Source organism: Vombatus ursinus, unplaced genomic scaffold (genome assembly GCF_900497805.2).
Source record: "Vombatus ursinus unplaced genomic scaffold, bare-nosed wombat genome assembly UNPS02000580.1, whole genome shotgun sequence".
Classification (NCBI taxonomy): Eukaryota; Metazoa; Chordata; class Mammalia; order Diprotodontia; family Vombatidae; genus Vombatus; species Vombatus ursinus.
Window position 1 is genome coordinate 4,338,054 of NW_020940358.1, and position 19,551 is coordinate 4,357,604.

The following is a 19,551-nucleotide window of genomic DNA, read 5'->3' on the forward strand; positions in this document are numbered from 1 at the left end:
CATTGATAGAGTTACTAGACTTGTAAATCAAAAGGAATGCTTAAGACATGGTATACATGGATTTTAGCAAGACTTAGAGATGAAAGGGATCTCAGACATCATCTCGGCCCATTTCTTTCTTTTATAGATGATGAAACTAAGCTCAGAAGGTTGGGATCTGCCCAAGATCACACAAGTAACAAATAGCATGGCTGGGCTGAACCCAAGTCCTGACTTCAAATTAAGTGCTTTTTTCACCACGCCATGCTGCCTTTTCTTTTTGGTAAAGCCTCTCGAATTATCCTTATAGACAAAATGGAAACACATGGAGTAGATCATTGATCAGTTAGATGGATTTGCACCTCAGTGAACAAGCAGACCCCCCAGAATAGCAGTTAATAGATGAACGTCAACCTGAAGGGTATTCTCTAGTGTAGTGTCTCAAGGATCTGTCCTTAGTCCTGTTCTATATAATCTGATGAATCAGTCAATCAATCATCAAGCATTTATTAAGTGCCTGTTATATGCCAGACACTGCGCTGAGCAGCAGGGATACAGAGGCAAAAATGAAATAGCCCTTGCTTCAAGGAGCTCATATTTTTTAGGGTAGACAGAATAAATACAAGGTAATTGAGTGGGGTTCAGGGTCTACAATCTGAGGAGATAAAGATTTCATATATGAGTTGATATTTGAACCATATGTTTCAAAGATAAAAAGTTATTTAAAGTTGTCCTTATCACAATCTCAGTCATAAAATTGTAGTATTTTTTATTGTTTGAGACGAGTAAAGGAAATGAACTAAAGCTCCCATATAGTTTTCTGATCCACATAAAGAGAAAGCGATGGTCTAGGAGTCTGCTGTGCTTACCAGTTCTTTAATCATGGTCCAAATTTTTTAAACTCATAATTGGACAGGAAAGGATGCAATGGTTCCCATCTTTCCATGGGAAGGCCTTAATCCAAATGCAGAGATAGGGGCAGAGGATGAACCTAGGGCTCTCTTGATGCTTCTGTGATTTCATATAAGCATTCAGCATGCTGAATAACACCTTGGCGAATAAGACAAAGTAAGGGGCCTTTGTGGGTCGTTGAGAGCAGTGGCCCCAGAGGGTAGACCCTGCCCGGCAAGGACAGTACCCACCTTCCTGCCATTCCTCTGCCTGCTTCCCAACTTCCAACAACTGCCAACAACTGCCATGCCCCACTACTGCCAGAATTAGAATAGAAAGTTAAGTTTTGAGTGAAACTAGGAATTCTAAAACTAAGAAGTGGAGGTGAGGAGGAATTATATATTAGACATGGGGCAGATAGTTGTGCAAAGGAAAAGGTAGGAGATGGACTTCTGTGAGAGGAGTAGCAAGAAAGTCAACTTGAGTGGGCCTGAGGGTACAGGAAAAGGAGTAATAAGGCTGCTGAGGTAGATTGGGGCCAGGGTATGAAGAATTCTAAATACCCAACAGAAAAATTTATATTTGAGCCTAGAGGCAATATGGAGCCACTGGAATTTATTAAGTAAGGGTATAACATAGACATAAAATTTAGGGTAAGGTGGAATTTAGAAAAATAACTAACATGTTAGACTACAGAATCAGGATTCTCACACACCTCCACCATTTTAGCAGTCTAGGATGGGCCAAACCTAAGGTGAAGCTTAGAAATAAATGTAAAGTCCTGAACTTAAGTTTTAAAAGGCCAACTCATCCAAGTACAGGATTTTACATTACTAACTTTCGTGTCCTCTGATTGCAAACTAGATCACTGGCTATTCCCTAAACTCAACATTCTTTTACCACCATTTCTTATCTCTATACTACCCCCTATTTCTGGAATAGGAACTCTCCTCAACTCTGCTTTTCTGAATCCTTCCTTCAAGGTTTGGCTCAATTTCTGCCTTGTCCATGCAGTTGTTCCTGATCCCTCATTTGTTAGCACTCTTCTACTCCAAGTTACCTTGTATTTATTTAATTATGTATAGGTATTATCACTCCCAGTAGAATGCATTCTCTTTGTGTGTAGGGACTATTTAGTTTTTGGTCCCCAGAGCCTAGCACAATGTCACATGCACAATAATTGATTGATGAGGATGAGGCTTCGTTGGCCAGGCCCCCATTACATCATATTGATTTGAATTTATCTAAATTTTACCCCCACCTCTCTCTCTCAGTAGATGACAAGAAAGTGGCCATCCATCATGAACTCCTTCATCTCCCTTCTTCTATATCTCAAAACCTCTCCACATTTTCATCTATCCTCTTCTCCAGCCTCACAGGACAAGGTAACATTTCCACTTGGGTCTTTGAAGCCATTCTCTCCCATTCCCTTTGGGAGTTTACTGCATTGATTATTCCTGCTTCCTCTCTCAGCCTTAGCCTTTCCCAAGTTCTTCCCTGATGTCTACATATGCTTTTCTTCTCTATCTTTAAGCTCTTCCCTTGAACCTGCTTTTCACTCAGCATAGAGTTTGTAACTCTCCTACCTTTCCCTACTAAATTTATAGAAAAAGGAGTTTTGACTTTTTCCCTCCACTTCTTCACTGGTCATTAACTCCTCAGTCCCTTGCAATATGGCTTTTGATCCCATCATTTGTTCAGACGTATCAAGCTCTTAATTGCTAACACAGTCTTTTCTCAAAATTCATCTAATGTCTTTTCTGCAACATTTGACACTGTTGCCTACCTTCTCTTTTTAGCTGTTCTCCTCTAGTCTTATCTTGACTTCTTTGACACTGCTTTCTCTTAGTTGTCCTCCAGTCTATCTGACTGTCTCCTCTGCCAGTTGGTTGTCTTCTTCCTGACCCCTGAGTATGGATGCTCCATAAGATTCTGTCCTAAGCCTTCTTCCATGCTCTTTTTATGCTTTCTTCTTTAGTGATCTCAAGTGCTGTCTTGGGTTCAATTACAACCTCAGTGCAGGTGGCTTCCAAGCCTATATATTCGGTTTTAATCTATCCCCTAAACTCTAGTCCCACATCTCTAACTGCCTGCCATGTGAATGTCCCACTGGCACTTCAAACTTGGTGTGTCTAAAACTGAACTCATCTTCTTCTCTCCTAAACCTGGCCTTCTTCTCAGTTTGCCTATATCTGTTCATGTTACCACCATCCCAGTCACCCAGATGTGAAGCCTGGTAGTTCTCTTTGGTTCTTCCCTCTGTTGTCCCCCACGTACATTCAATTACCAAATCTTGTCATTACTCCTGCCCCAGCATCTATATCTCTCCTCTCTCTTGCAATGACACTGTCACTAGCCTAGTTCAGGCCCTGTGTCTTAGCTGTTTCCCAAATTCAACATGCTTACTCCTACTTCTATGTATTCATGCAGTCTGTCCTCATACCTGGAATTCATTTCCATATTCCTGCTTTTCACAATCCTCATCTTACTTCAAGTCTTAGCTCAGGTGCCTTCAATAAGAAGCCTTCCTCAATCCCTGCCCCATCCAACTACAAATGCCCTTTTTGTATCTCTCCTTTGATCCATTTATATCCTATACTATATAATACTTACCAGTGTACTTGTCCTTTCCTACGTCAGTCCCTAGTGGAAAACAAGCTCCTAAGAACAAGCTCTGTGTGATACAGTGGAAAGAGTTCTGGCTTTAGAGTCAGAGGACCCAAGTTCAGATCCTGCCATGGATACTACCTTTGTGACTTTGGGCAAATCCTTTAACCTCTCCGGGCCCCATTTTCTTAATCTTTAAAATAAGGGAGTTAGGGGCAGCTAGGTGGCGCAGTGGATAGAGCACTGGCCCTGATGTCTGGAGGACCTGAGATCAAATCTGGCCTCAGACCAAACACTTGACACTTACTAGCTGTGTGACCCTAGGCAAGTCACTTAACCCCAGTTGCCTAAAAAAAATAAAATAAAATAAGGGAGTTGGTCTAGATGCTTTGTAAGATTTCTTTTAGCTCCAAACATATGATCTTGTGCCTTTTGCATTCCCAACAACTTGCACATAGTAGACAATTGGTAAATGTTTGTTACTAAATGAATAAATATGGAGGCATGCTTGTTCTTATGAAAAAAAGACCTGGGAATTTTTAGTGGAATGTAAATTCAACATGAGTTCATTCAAGGCAACATGGCAGTCAGAAAGCTAATTTGAACTTAGGCTTCTTTAAAAATATTTGTCAAGAATGAGTGGAGTGCAAAAAGCAGTGACTAGCTTGAGCTGTCCCTCAAACCCCTCCAAATGCCTGTAAAAAAAAATGGCTCTAAACAAATTCTAGAGCAGCAGAACCCACAAAAAGACAGAGTAAAACAAATTTCCAGCCCAAGACAACCTGGATGGATGATTAGATAGGTCTGTCACACCCGGCTGGGAGAGGAATGCAGTTCTGCGTGGGCAGGCAAAAACTAGGCCTCAGCAAACCTGGAGCAGGCCTCAGAGGACTGAATTGCAGGGCAGCTGTGGTGGTTTCCAGATTTCTCAATCCACAAACACCAAAGACAACTTAGTAGGTCAGTAGAAAAGGTCTGTGACTGCTGTGAGAGAGAAATGCGGTCCCGGTCCCAGCCCTGGCTGCAGCCCAGGATTGGCGACTGCTTCTGGAGCTTCCAGCCCACAGACTGAGGGGGAATCAAGTGGCTGATGAGAGGGGGATTGCAGGGATCTTTTGCTGGTGCTGAGGCAGGATTCTCTTGCTTTGCCTGTGCTTAGATCTGGGTCACAATTCTGGGTGGCGGTCCTGGGGCAAGGAGTGCTAGTATGGTGGAACTGTCAGTGGCAATGGAAAGGGAATCCTCTTCTCAGTTCCAAGGCAGAAAAGAGTGCTTGTGGTCACTCATAGACCAGAGCAAAGGCCAGGAAAGGAGGAAACACCTCACCCTTGATAATACCACCTTGAGAACTGAAAACTTACAGAAGTATCTCTGAAAACAGCTGCACAAAACCCCCAAAGCTTGAGACAGTATATTCTCCACACTGGAAACAGACCATCTACCTTAACAAAGAGTTTATAACTGAAGTAATTGTCTGGGATCATGAGCAAACTGTGCAAAAAAAAGTCAGACCATAGAGTCTTTCTTTGGCAACAAAGAAGATCAAAGCATACAACCAGAGGAAGACAACAAAGTCAAAGCTCCGACATCCAAAGCCTCCAAGAAAAATATGAATCAGTCCCAGGCCTTGGGAGAGCTCAAAAGGGATTTTGAGAAGCAAGTAAGAGAAGTAGAGGAAAAACTGGGAAGAGAAATGAGAGTGATGCAAGAAAATCATGAAAAACTAGTAAACTGCTTGGTAAAGGAGACCCAAAAAAAAATACTGAAGAAAATAACACCTAGGGGCAGCTAGGTGGCGCAGTGGATAGAGCACTGGCCCTGAAGTCAGGAGGACCTGAGTTCAAATGCAGCCTCAAACCAAACACTTGACACGTACTAGCTGTGTGACCATGGGCAAGTCACTTAACCCCAATTGCCTCACTCAAAAAAAAAAAAAAGAAAGAAAGAAAATAACGCCTTAAAAAATAGTCTAACCCAAATGGCAAAAGAGGTCCAAAAAGCCAATGAGGAGAAGAATGCCTTCAAAAGCAGAATTGGCCAAATGGAAAAGGAAGTCCAAAAGCTCACTGAAGAAAATACTTCCTTAAAAATTAGAATGGAGCAATTGGAAGGTGGTGACTTTATGAGAAATCAAGACGTTGTAAAACAAAACCAAAAGAAGAATGAGTGGAGTGAGTTTCTTGTGATTCTGCGTCCTGGTCAGAAGATGTTGGTAAGTTTCCAGCAACTATGACAGTGAAAGGGCTAGGAAAAATCACTTACTATCAGTATCTGAGGGGACCAGAGATATTTGGCCTGGAGAAAAGAAGACTTAGAGTAGACATAATGGTTATCATCAATTATTAGAAGGATTGTCACGTGAAAGAGAGTTTAGCCTTTGTTTGCTTGGTGCCAGAGGGTAAACTGAGTCATTCATTCAAAAGTAATTTATTAAATACCCGTTATTGCTAGGCGCTGTGCTAGGTGCTAGGGGTATAAGGATGTAAATGAAATAGTCTCCATTCTTAAGGAGTTTATATTCTGTTGAGGGAAAACAATTTGCACAGAGATAACCACTATAAATACAAAATATATACAGAGTAAATCCTAAGTAATTTGGAATGGGGGAAAGGGTACCAACAGCTAGAGTGATACTCAAGGCCTTATGTAGGAGCTGACCCTTGAATGAAACTAGAGATTCCAGGATGTGAAAGTGAGGAGGGAATGCCTTCCAGGCATGGGCACAGCCTGTGCAAAGATGCAGAAATTAGTTGGAGCATCATATATAAGGAACAGAAAATAGGCCAGTTGGAACATAAGAGTACATGAAGGAGCGTAAGATAGAATAAGTCTGGAAGAGTAGAATAGAATTAGATCATGAAGAACTTTAATTGACAAACAGTGGGGTATTTATTTTATCATAGAGACTCTAGGGAGTTTCTGGGTCTTTTTGACCCAGGGAGTGATATGGTCAGACCTGTGCTTTGGGATTATGAATTTGGTAACTGTGTGGAGAATGTATTGGAAAGGAGAATTAAGTCAGGGAGACTAACAAGGAGGCTATTGCAACACTCCTAGTTAAAGGTGATGAAGGCCTGAACTAGAATGATGGCCATGTAAATAGACAGAAGGGGACATACATGAGATTTAGAGGTAGACCTGACTAGACCTGGCCACTGATTTGGATATGAGCAGTGAGAGTGAAAAAAAGAATTGAGGATGATTCTGAGGTTAGATGAGTGGAAGATTTGTGCAGGCCTCAACAGAAACATAGAAGTCAGGAAGAGGGTGAATTTGGGGTAAAGACAATGAATTCATTTTTGGGCATGCTGAATTTGAGCTGCCTAAAGGGCATCCCAGTTGGATCTGTCTAGTAAGTAGTTGCTGATGTAGGACTGGAGTTTAGGAGAGAAATAGGAGCCATAAGAAATAGTCGTAGAGAAACAAATTTTAGGTTGACCAAAAGGAAAAATGTCTAATAATTAGAACTGGCCTAAAATGGAATAGCCTGCCTTAGGTGGTAATTCCCTTAACTGAACATCTTCACATGGGGGCAAAATGACCATTTATTAGAGATGTTTTGTAGGAGATTACAGCTTAGGCATGGGTTGTACCAAATGACTTTGGCAAGTCTCTTCCATATCTAGATTAAATTATAAGTAGTTATTTCCATTATGGCAGAGAACATGAATCATAGGCCTTTGGGGGTTAAACTCTCCCTTACCTGGTAGTATTGCTGGACTCTAGCAGCATATCCTTAAGGCAACAGAATGTGAGGTGGTAGTGAGCTGGTCCTCACTGTTATGAATACCACCTGTGTTTTTTACAGAGAATTCTTTTACCAGCCTAAAGTTTTACTTTCGTTCACCTTCCCATGTAGGGAAAGTGGTTAGTACTTTTCCCCAACACAAGGTTGACTTCCCCAAGTTAAAAAGAAGTTAATTGCATGACATCCTATTTGGCAGTGTTATCTGTAACCTCCAATTGTATACCATTCTGTGTTGCAGTCTCTGAGTGGTTTTAGGCCTAGTCATAGACAAGCTTTAGGGTTTAATTGTAGCTTGAACATGGGGCTATTTTTAATATAGGCCCTTCACTTTTTGCTGCTTGGGAATTCTTGCTCTCCATTGTATTTGAGCACAAATGGTCAGTCCCAAGCAAGTCTCCCTTGTGATTTGTAACTATTCGAATATGAGTAGAACCTCATTTTAATGACTATATTCTATCTTGGCCCTTATAATGAGTATTAATTCAAGTATTTATTAAATTTAAATATTAAATAATTACTATAAGCAGAGCTCTATGCTAGATCTATATAAGGCAGATAAATTTAGATAAGACAAAGGATTATAGACTTAAGAGTTAAAGTGATTTATGCCCTCATGGAACTTCCAGTTTAGTGAGTTTATAGAATTTTAGAGTTGGAAAGGACTTCAATGACTTAACCACTCTGGTAGCTCATGAGTTTATTAATGTTCATTCTAAAATGCCATGTTTAGAAGTAAATAGAATGCCCTATATGTGGTCTGATGAGGCCAAAGTATGGAGGGATTATCTTCTATTTCTTCCCAGAAGCCATGCTTCTCATCAAACAACCCAAGATTTAATTAGCTTTTTTGGCTGCCATATCACTGCCATGTTGACTTATTGAGCTTGTAGTCCAATAAAATTCCCAAATCTTTTTCAGACAAACTACTAACTTTGTTTCCTGAATCTTGAACTTTTGGAATTGATTTGTTGAACCCCAGTATAAGACTTTATGTTTATCCCTATTAAATTTCATTTTATTCTATTGGCAATTTTAGCTTGCCAAGTTCTTTTTGAACGCTTACTCACATCATTAAGGATGCAAATTGGCATAGTGGAAAGTGTGCTGGATTTGTCAGGACAGGGTCTCAGTTGAAATACTTCTTTTCCTACTTGCTAGCTGTGTGATGCTGGTCATGTCCCTTCTCTGGGACCTCATCTGGGTCTCATCTGAGACCTTCTCTGGGTCTCATCTTCTTCATCTAAAAATGAAGGAGATTTTTAAAAAAATTAATAAAATAAAAAAATTAAAATACATAAAATTTAATTTAATTAAGGAGTTCAACTAGATGACATCTGGCTTTAAATTTATGATTCTATAATTGTGTGTGTTAGCAACCCTTCTAGCGTCATGTCATCTGCCAATTTGATAAAGATTCCATCTTTACCTTACCCTAGATATTTAATTAAAATGTGAACTAGCACAAGGCCCAGAACAGAGGCAGCTAGGTGGTGCAGGGGATACAGTGCTGCTGGGCCTAGAGTCCGGAAGACCTGAATTCAAATCTAGCCTCAGACACTAGCTGTGTGACCCCCAGCAAGTCACTTAATCTCTTTCTGCCACAGTTTCCTCAACTGTAAAAATAGGGATAATAATCATTCTTATCTCACAGGGTTATTGTGAGAATCAAATAAGATAATATTTGTAAAGTGCTTAGCACAGTGCCTGGAACATAGTAGGTGCTTTATAAATGCTTGTTCAATTCCATTGCAGATCCCTAGGGCACTCCGATGAAGACTTCCTTCTTACTTGTCATGGAACCATTAATGATTTATCTTTTGGGTTGTCAACCAATTTTCAATCTATCTTTTATCTACCCTAATTTCTGGATATTTTTTCCTCTATGGATTTTTGGTTTTGGTTTTCATTTGAAAATTCCTGTCACCTTTGCTGGCTCATCTTCCAAATTACACCTTGTAACTCTGGGTGTTCCCCAAGGCTCTCTCATAGGCCCTCTTCTCTACATTCTCTCTCTTGACAAACCCAACAGCTCCCATGAATTTAATTGTCATCTCTAGACAGATGACTCACACATCTGTATGTCCAGCCCCAATCTCTCCCCTGAGCTTCAATCCGACATCATCAACTGCCTATTAAATATTTCAAACTAGATGTCTCAGATTCATCTTAAACTCAACATGTCTAAAACAGAACTCATTCTCTTTCCTTCAAATCTCACTCTTCAGACTTCTCTGTTCTTGTCAGAGGCATCACTTTTCATCCAGTCTCCCAGGTTCCCAAACTCAGCACTATCCTTGATACTTCACTTTCCTTCAACCCCCTTAACCTCCTCCAAAGATATCTCTGCTCACACAGCCTCCACCTCAATTCTGGCCTTCATCAACTATTGTCTAGTCTCTTACAATGGCCTCCTGATTCATCTCCCTGCCTCATCTCTCTCCACTCAAATCCGTCCTCCACCTGGCTGTTCATTGATTTTCCTTAAGTGTAGGTCTGGCCATATAATTGTCTTACTAAATAAACTCCAATCACTCCCTATGGCCTCTTGAATAAAATATAGGCTTCACTGTTTGATTTGGAAAGCTCTTCAAAACCTCGGTCTCATCTTCTCTTCCCAGCCTCCTCCTACCTCACTTCCCTTCCTGTACTCTGCAGTCTAGCCATACTAGCCTTCTCTCTGTCCCTTACATGAAGCACTCCATGTCCCTGATTTCCCATGCCTGAAATGCATCTTCTCACCTCTACCCCACTGAATCCTTTTCTTCCTTCAGGACGCAGCTTGGGCCCCATCTTCTATATGAAGCCTTTCCTGATACCAACAGTACTACTGCCCTCCCTCCCTATCTACACAGTATTTAATTACCTAGAATTTATTTTGTGTTTATTCTGTCTGTGCTTATATCTGTAAAAGTTATCTCTCTTGATAAAATGTCGTGTACTTGAGAGTAGGGATTGGTTCATTTTTTTGGTATTTGTATCCCCAGTACTTGGCACAGTACCTGCTAAGTAGTAGATGCTTAACAAATGTTCATTAATTGATTGATAGATCAAATATTCTTTCCCTATCATCTGGTATGTGGCTTATAGGACCAAGGGTTGTCAATTCAGAGTAAAGTAAAATTTTCTGAAACGAAACAGTATATGTCAGAGAAGGTTTTAGTGTGCCCAGTTTATTTCAGATATAGGTTTTAACATAATAAAGATGTTATCTGGGAATTTATTGCTTATGACATAATTTGATAAGTGCAAATTCTTTTCATTAAAAATGTGCTACTCTTAATCTTTCCACCTTGATTGAAGACAGGGACCATGTTTTTTTACTTCTCTGACCTTTACAGTAGAAGTGTGCAAATGAATGTTTTAACAACTGGCTTTCCAGGGGCAGCTAGGAGGTGCAGTGGATAGAACACCGGCCCTGAAGTCAGGAGTACCTGAGTTCAAATCCAGCCTCAGACCAAACACTTGACCCTTACTAGCTGTGTGACCCTGGGCAAGTCACTTAACTCCAACTGCCTAAAAACAAACAAACAAAAACAAACAAACAAAAACAACTGGCTTTCCAGGAAAAAAAAATGTATACATGATAACAGTTCTAAGTATAATCTGTGTTCTTAATATTTTCTCCATCACTTTTCTAAGTCCAGAAATCATCAGAATAATAAATCAAGCCTTGATGTATGGCATTTGCTCATCTCCAAATTGTAAATGCTCACATTGAAAGTTTAACAGTTGGCTCTCATGAGCTGATTTGAGCTGGCTTCTAGTACAATTGACAGACATGTTGATAGATTGACTAAAAAGTTAAATGAACCACAGATTCAGAGCAAACTCAGTGATTCAGTAGTAAAAGGAACTGGCCTAGGGGATGTGGAATCCATAATTTTGTGTGAATATGTTGTTGTTCTATTGTTTGAGTTGTGTTGACTCTTCATGACCCCAATGGGAGTTTTCTTGGCAAAGATACTGGAGTGGTTTGCCATTTCCTTCTCCAGATCATTTTATAGATGAGGAAACTGAGGCAAACAGATTAAGTGACTTCCCCAGGGTCGCACAGTAAGTGTCTGAGGCTGGATTTGAACTCAGGTCTTCCTGACTCCAGGCCCAGCACTGTATCCACTGAGCCACCTAAATTGCCATGTGTGAATGTATTTTTCATTAATTTTGGACCTGGTGCTTAATGATCCCTGGATTATTAAATAATCAGGTACTATTTCCTGAGCTATTATATTCTTTACAACAGAATTTGCTTCAGAAAACAACGTGGGGCCCTTCCTTCTCCTGAATTGACTCATGCATCCCTTTCTTTTTGTCCAGGTTCACAGTAAAGACAAAAAATATGTGTGCAAAGTGTGTAACCGAGTATTTATGTCTGCGGCTAGTGTGGGAATCAAACATGGTTCCCGCCGCCATGGAGTGTGCACCGATTGCTCAGGCCAAGGCATCCCTGGACACTTGGATCAGAATGGAGGAGAAGGTTCTCCAGATGAAATGTACCCTGGAGAAAGTCAGTATATGGAGGATCCCGATGACATCAAAGTGGAGGGTGACGAGGAGTTAGGTGATGACGATGAAATCAAGTGGAAAGATGATGTTGGTATTTCCCAGGATGATGTGATTTTAGAAGATGACAAAGAGGACGTTGACTCCCCCCAGGAACATGAGAATTCTGGGGAACATGACAAGGATTTTACCTGGATTTCGTAGGGAACTGTTTTTTGGGGTCAAGGGGAGGGGAGGGAGGAAAGAAGGAAGGAGAGTGTGGAAAAGCAAAGAAGCCTTGTTGTTGTCCACGTGTGTAAGTTTTGTTTGTTTTTGTTTTATTTCAACAAATGTAAGTCCTTTAACTGTTTAATTCAGCTATTAGTTAAGGCCACTTTGAGTGGCAAATTTTATCATCCCTTCTCCCTACCTTCCCAGCTTCTTTCCCATTACTTCTAGGGCTCCTTCTCTTCTCCCTCACCCCTTAAATCTGCCTTTGCCTCAATATGGAAGCAAATCCAATTGCATGCAAGTGACTTTATTTCTGAAGAGATGAGCTTTGTGAATGGAGTGAGAAGTGGGGAAAGGGAAATATTTTTAAAGGCATGTGCTTTTTTTTTTTTTTCCAAACTTTCTCTACCTTAAATCAAACACCAAGGGATAAGGGGATGGCTTCTATCCAAAGTAATTAATAAAAATTCCAGCAGTAGTGAGTGTGCTTATCAATCCATGTAAACCAACCAGTACAGATGGCCTCCCCAACCCTTCTGTGTTCATTTTGCAAGGCAAACCTGTAGTAACTGGTTTTTTTCTTTTTTTTTTTTTTGGTGGAGAAACTTGGCTAGCACAGTTACAACCTACACAAGTTTGGTTTTCTGGGGGTGGGGGTGGGTTTGGCTCTCCAGGGCCTGGGGTTACTAACCCCACTGTTTATAGCTGTACCTAACTCTGTGTTCCAGATACAGTGTGATCTCCTAGGAGGTACAAAATCATTTCTGGCCTTGGAGTGAGATCAGCCAGCTCTCGGTTGGTTTACATGAATCTGGTTCCCATTCTCTTCTTTTACCTCCTGCCCTCCCTTTTGTAGGTATATGCAAATTCTGACCAATTGAAGACATTTAAAAAATGGAAACGAAAATGGCTAGGATGTCTATCTTGACCTTTGTGGCTAACCTGCACCATTCCAGCTCCATGCTTCAAAGGAGATTAATCCTGGTACTTTGTTAACCAGATAAGCCTACTCAGGGGCCAGTTTTGGTTCCTTCCAAACCTCTCTTTCCCAGCAGAGCCTGACTCCAGGCCCTGGATGTCCCCTCTGTCTAATGGAGAAGACTTTCCTCAGTTTTATTCCATGTGGTTGTCAGCTCACTCTTCCCTTCTCAGCCTGATGCCTTCCTCTGACAAGTTTCAGAAAATAAGTGTCCTGTTGTACAAGGAAGAAAGGCTCTGCTGAACCTCTCACCTCTGTGCTTTGGTGCTGAAAACAAAACAACACTCCAAGTTGAAGACCTCACTGTTTTTATACAGCATAAATGGCAGCCGTGGGGCCATCCTGAAACCTGCCACCATAATCCCGGTGTAACCCGGTAAGCCAAATGATTCAAAGGTGCTATTTTCCATAATGGGAGAGGCAAAATGCTTGTGAAAGTGTCAAAAGATCTCATGATTTCATTCATTTAAAATAGGCCTTCTTGGGCCATGGGGAAGATTTTCAATCTAATAGTGCTTGGGGATTTTGACGGCTTCGTGCCAAGCATCTCTTTTCAAGTGAGCAGGGTAATGTGGATGTCTCCACCTCACCCATACTTGGAGAAGTGGCCCTTTGGGCTTCCTACCCTCAGCTCCATGCCACCCTGTTAATCCACAGCCACTCTTAGTTCCTCTTTGAAGAAGTGTTCATCAGTTTTCCTACTCGTGCTTCCTTCTGGACCTCGGGCAAGCTTTGTGCAACACTGGGGCTCTATCCACAGCAAGCCTGCATTATTGGGCTGAAGAGTTCCCTCAACTCGGGCTAGAGCTGCTATCAGTTGACTTTGGTGGAAGGGGATCACACGGGCTAATCTTCTAAACCACTGCTACTGATAGCCCCTATTACTCTGAGCCAAAGTCTGGGATCGCTTTCTTTATTGCTGCTAACATGATGAATTGACAAACCTATCTGCAGTTTGCTGCTTAAACCTTCCAAAATGGGTAACTATGTTTTTTTGAGTAGTCAAGGAATGATGTTTGTAGTAGGCATATCAAACTGTTACGTTTGTGGTTGGTTGTTTTTCTTTGACAAATCTGTACAAAGCTGTTTGGCATTTAGTTTGTTGAAAAGCCAATTGCTGAATTTTTTTTTCAAATGAAGCCACAAATTGCACCTTTTTGCTTTTTTTTTTTTTTTTTTTTGATAAGTGCAAAACACAATCACTCATCCTGTGCACTGTATAAGAGTTCCAACTCAGCCCAAGCCCAGTGCTTCTTGGTCTCCTGAGCTGCATAAGGTGGCTCTGCATGGCATCGTTTGCCTGGGATCCTGTAAGTACAACTTCCTTTTCCCTATTCTTCTAGAGGACATCTGTTGCATCCAGACCAATGCAAACAGTACTTTTAAAAATGGCTATATCGTGGCTTTTTCTATATTAAAGCTATTTTTAAAAACACTTCGGTTTCTAAGACATTCCACAACTTTCATCCAACTTGACTTCAGTGTAGAGATTTACTACCTTAAGCTATTGTGTTTTAAGGGATGAAAGTTGGATCCTGGGCTGACTTTTGTTCCCTTCCTCTCTAGAGTGAACTTGATTTTGTATGAAGACTTTTGGGGGTGCTGAGCTTTACTTTGTGTTGATTTAGAAGTGTTTTATATTGCTTTTTGTCTTTTTTTCCATGGACAGTACAAACCTGTTCTAATTGTGCCACTTCTATGCTCTTTAGGCAAAGGAAGCAAAAAAAGAGAGAGAGAGAGAAAACCCACAAAAAGGCTAACTTGTTATAGTTATAATGATAAAATGATATAGCACATGCTTCTATATTACTAACACTGAGTATATAAACCAAATAAATCATTCTTATATGTGATATAGACTTTAAGTGCGTTGTTTTTGATGGAGGTGTGCAGATTTGGAAATGCAAAGAATTCAGGTATCATTTTCTAAAATATTACCCCATAGGGCAGAAATCCTGGGTATTTTTTATGTAAAATCAGTAATAGTTTCTGTAAAGTAGAAGAGGGTACTCTCTATACAACTTTATCAGCTGCTTTAATTAGGAGTGTAAATATCACTTAGTTGGAAACTCTGCTGTCCTTTATTCAAACTAGAGTCTGTGAAGAAAAATGGAGACTGAAGATTTTTCTGTGAACAGGAATATGGAATGAAAGGAACCAGGGGCTCCATGGCCTGAACTCTTGGCATCTAACTTGCAGCTTCTTCTCTTGCTCTGCGTTTGAATTGGTGTTGTGTTTTCATTTTTTGTTTTTTAAATTTCTTTGAAGGGCTTAGTTTCTTTCCCTATTTACCAGGAATAGTCTTAGTACTAAGCTAATTTTTTTCTTCTCTCAAGTTTGGCTTGAACTCAAGAAACTTAATCACATCTCACCTTTTGTACCTCTCTGAGAACTTTGAACCTTTCATTGAAAGGTCCCTTTTTTAACTGCTTTTCTAAATACAGACTTAGTTTCTTAGAAAATACATTTGGAAACAAGATCTTTGCTACCAATGGGAATTTCCTGGTTCAGCCTTCTCAGTTTTGTATCAATTTCCCAGCCTCTTTCAGGTTGGGGTCTGCTCTAACCACCTTTTGATAAAATATGATGGCTGGGGACTGCCTCATTTTCTGGTGGTCACTTTGCACATAGCTGAGGAATTCTTCTCCAGCTCCAATTCTTTGTGTCTCTCCAAGCTCAGGATACTTTGCTTTTCTGTGTTTTTATTTTATTTTATTTTTTTAAATACTGCTGATTCTCTCCAAACTGCCCTTAGTAGCCTGTCTCTCGGGTTAGCCATTTGTGCCGTAATGTATGAAAGGTTTTTTCCTCTTTTTTTTTTTTTTTTTAAAAGAATAGTGAATAGGTAAATTTAGGTTCTGGATTTCCCCTCCTGCCAAGTACCCTTAAAGTGTTTTTTGAATATAAATTAGTGACTAATATATGCAGTTTCCTATTTGGAATACTCTGAATTTTTTTTTTTTTTTTAGTGAGGCAATCGGGGGTTAAGTGACTTGCCCAAGGTCACACAGCTAGTACGTCAAGTGTTTGGTCTGAGGCCGGATTTGAACTCAGGTCCTCCTGACTTCAGGGCCGGTGCTCTATTCACTGCACCACCTCGTTGCCCCAATACTCTGAATTTTAAAGTGTGAGGTATGAACCCAACATACTCATATCATAGAGAGGCCTAGGAGGGGGAGAAGGGATATTATGTAATGAAGTTGTTTTGCTTTTTTTAAGTGACAGACCTTTTTTTAAAATCAATGTTTAAGCTAATAAAGAAATATTTTTTTATGAAAAGGAAAACAGTGTAGATTACATTTCACAATTTGTATTTTTTAATTGCTTTTTTTGTGTTTCCAAAATGGAAAATATTTGAAGGTCATCTTTCTTTTTTTTTTTTTTAACTATATGATTTATGTATCAAACTCTGGATCCTGACAAAGTTGTATATTTGGGCTCTCTCTCTCTGGGTTATAGGATACAGTCAGAACACTGCCATCTTTCAATAGGACCTCGGCTAAAAAGACACACCTTAATGCTTCCAATTTTGCACATCTTCCTTTTTAAAAGAAAACTCCAAGAAGAATGCAAAAACTGGAATTTTTTGCAATATTATTAAAGATAATCTTGTTTTAGCTCATTTTGTGACATGTGCAACTCTTAAAGCCATACTGATGGTTCTTTTTACTTTTAAATCTATCCTATATTGTGTTTGAGATGCTGCCCTTTTTAGAACCAACTGTAGTGAGAGTGCTGTGCGTATGCTTTTCATATATATTTATTTTTTCAACCTGCTTTCAACCTGTTGTCAAACAAGAGACAAAAAGGGCAGTGTTTGAAGTGTTTGAAGATTATTGATTTTTTGCTGGGAATATTCTATATTATACTGACTTTATATTAATTATTATAAACCTGTGTTTGTATTGGAGATGTGTTTAATATTTGGGGGGAAAGATTTTAGTAACCAGAAGTCAGTGGGAAAACATGACTGTGTGTTGTACTGATTTTCTGTAACTGTAGTACAGGTAAATATGACTTTATTTTCTAGTTGATCTCACAGTTTCTTGTCTGTGTAGGCATGCCAAAGGTGTGCCTAGAAATTCTATTTACTTTATGTGATGGGATTAGCTTAGACATACTTGCAAAATGGATCGGTTTCAATAAATCAGGAAATTGCTGCTAAAAAATTTTTTTGTCTGAGTTTATTTCAGAGTTTCATTCATTGACTTTGACTGTTCTAAATCCCTGTGAGTGAACAAAAGGAAGGGGACCCTAAACTCAGGCTAGAGCCAAAGCGTTTGCACATTTCTTAGAGGAATTACCTTCTCAGCAGAGCTTTGAAAGGAGAGAATGCCATCTAGTGGGAGGAAGAGGAGAGGAAAGGAGAAGGGGTGGAGGGAGGAGCAGGGGGCGGGGAGGGAAGGAGGACTTAGAAAAGGAGGAGGGAGAGGGAGAGGGAGAGGCGGAGGAGAAGGCAGCGGCAGTGGCAAGGGTATAAATAGTGTGAGATTTTTTTCCCTTTTGTCTCTGACTACTCGGTCTTCGTTAAATACATGGGTGTCCCTTAAAGCTCCATCGTGGAACCTCTTCTCTAACCTTACTGATCTCACCAGTTCCCATGGGTTTAATTAACATCTCTGCATACCCACATTCAGGGGAGTGCCGTATTTGCAGTCAAAAGGGCTGGGTTTGAATCCTACCTCTCACACTTTATGACTTTTAGTAAATTATACCTGTCAGTTCCCTCATCTGTAAAATGAGGGATTTGGACGGGGTGACCACTAAAATCTAGTCTTTCATCTTCATCTGGAAAGGGGTCATAACCTGGCCAAAAATAAGGCAGCGTTCACCCCTTTCCCTGTTTCTTAGGCACTAGATGTGGTGGACCATATCAGAGGGACCGAGTCAGTGAATCCCTTCAGTTCTCAACCCAAAGATCCTCTCTAAGCTTAAAGGCTCAGACTTGTCCAACTCCAGCCTTCGAATTCCTTGGATTCCCATCTTGCCTTCTTGCTAAACTCAGTAGGTAGTAAAGATTGTAGGATTGTCTAATGGCCAGAACAAGCACACCATCTTATAAACAAATATCCTTTTATCTCCGGTCCCTAGGGAGAGAGGGGGTGGCCACGGATGACTGAGCTGCGGCTACACGGTAATGCCTTGCTCTAATTAGAACGGCTGTTCTTTAAAATGATGGATGAGCTGAATGACAAGTGGAAGTTATCACTTAACCAATTTTCAAGAATTGGGGCTGATATTCCATAGGAAGAGTGGCAGATAAGAATGCGGCACAATCATCCCCGTTCAGCATAGCTCTTGGCCCCCCATCACTGGCTTGTCCTGGACCAATAAACTTCATAACCTAGGGAGTGCGGGAGACCTGGAGACCTGAGTATTCCTTGGAATGGGCAGTCAGCTGGGCCCAGGCCAGCGGGCCAGCAAACGAGTAACACACAGCGCAGAACCGACCAGCAGAGGGAAGCGAAGGGCCGCGCTCCCAGACTAGGGGCCCTGGGCGGGGCACGCGCACTCCCACGTGACCAGCCCCAGCCACAAGCTTAGGCCCCTGCCTCCCCCCTTTTTTGTGCGAAATAAACCGAAACCCAGACAACTTCTGGAAAAAAAAAAACACCGAAAACACTTTACTTTCTTTTCTCGCCCTGATACAGCTGTGTCCAAGAGGGCCAAAAGCGAGAGACCTGAGCTTCTCCTACGTGATAGTGTCCACACGACCCCACCCCGCCAACCCAGCCAGGAACAGGAGCCGGAGGGGACCCCGCGGACAGTGCAATTTTCTTTCCCTTCAACCTCTCAGTGAAGACCTAACGTCGTTAGTTTAGCTGGAAAAAGTTTCAAGAAAACCGGTTTGCAAAAAAAGAAGTTTGGAATGTGATTCCCGATCCTAGGGCCCAGGCCGAGCGCCCCCAAGGGGGCGGGGCAGGGAGTGGGGAGGGAGCACGGGAGAGATGCCCCAAGAAGGGAGCCCTCTCCAGGCTCCCCTTCAAAGTGCATTGGACACTGTCCCTCTCGGGGAGGCGGGGACTGGACACTCGGAGCCTCCAGCCAGCTTCGGCCCCCGCAACTAGTCCCTCCCCAGGCCCGGAGCAAGCGCCAGAGGCTCCAAGCGTGGGCGGAGAGCGCAGCTGGAATCCCTGGGGCCGTGGGCTGGAGGCAGCTACGCGGTCCCTCCCCGGTTTCAGGCCCGGAGGAGGGGCGGAGGGAGGCGGGGCCCCGGGAACGGAGGTGGGGCCAGACTCCCGCCTCCGCGCCCCGCCGCGAGTCACCCGCGCGAAGGTGTTAAAATCTTTAAAAACAGATCTGTCTAACTCGCCTACGCCCACACCCAGTCTCCTTTTGCAAAGTCCAGCTCTTGCAGCCTCAGAAACTCCACTCTCAAGGGTCAGGCACCAGCGAGTGTAACACACTACACAGACCAGACACAGGACACACGACACACACGTACACGGAGGCAAAGGGAAGCCCCTCCTTGCCCCTAAAGCAAAAGGAAGATCACGGTCACATGCGGGCAGGGCGAGTGTCCGAGCCGAGTCAGGCTCCTTTGGCCGGGGTCCACAGCTTCGCTGCCTCCCGCTACCTGTGCACCCGAGGGAAAGGGTGGGGGAGGGGGGCCGGGCACGACCCCTCAGCGTTTTAG

General features: G+C 41.8%; 1 protein-coding gene across 2 annotated transcripts in view; it reads left to right on the forward strand.

Moving 5' to 3' along the window:
• Positions 1 to 15,935, forward strand: part of ZBTB46 (zinc finger and BTB domain containing 46) — a 168,328-nt gene extending 152,393 nt beyond the window's left edge. For both annotated transcript variants that reach the window (XM_027849743.1, XM_027849750.1), the window contains one exon: positions 11,540 to 15,935. In XM_027849743.1, coding sequence (XP_027705544.1) covers positions 11,540 to 11,929 — 390 coding nt within the window. In that variant the 3' untranslated portion in view covers positions 11,930 to 15,935. The remainder of the gene's footprint in view (positions 1 to 11,539) is intronic.
• The last annotated feature ends 3,616 nt before the right edge of the window (positions 15,936 to 19,551 follow it).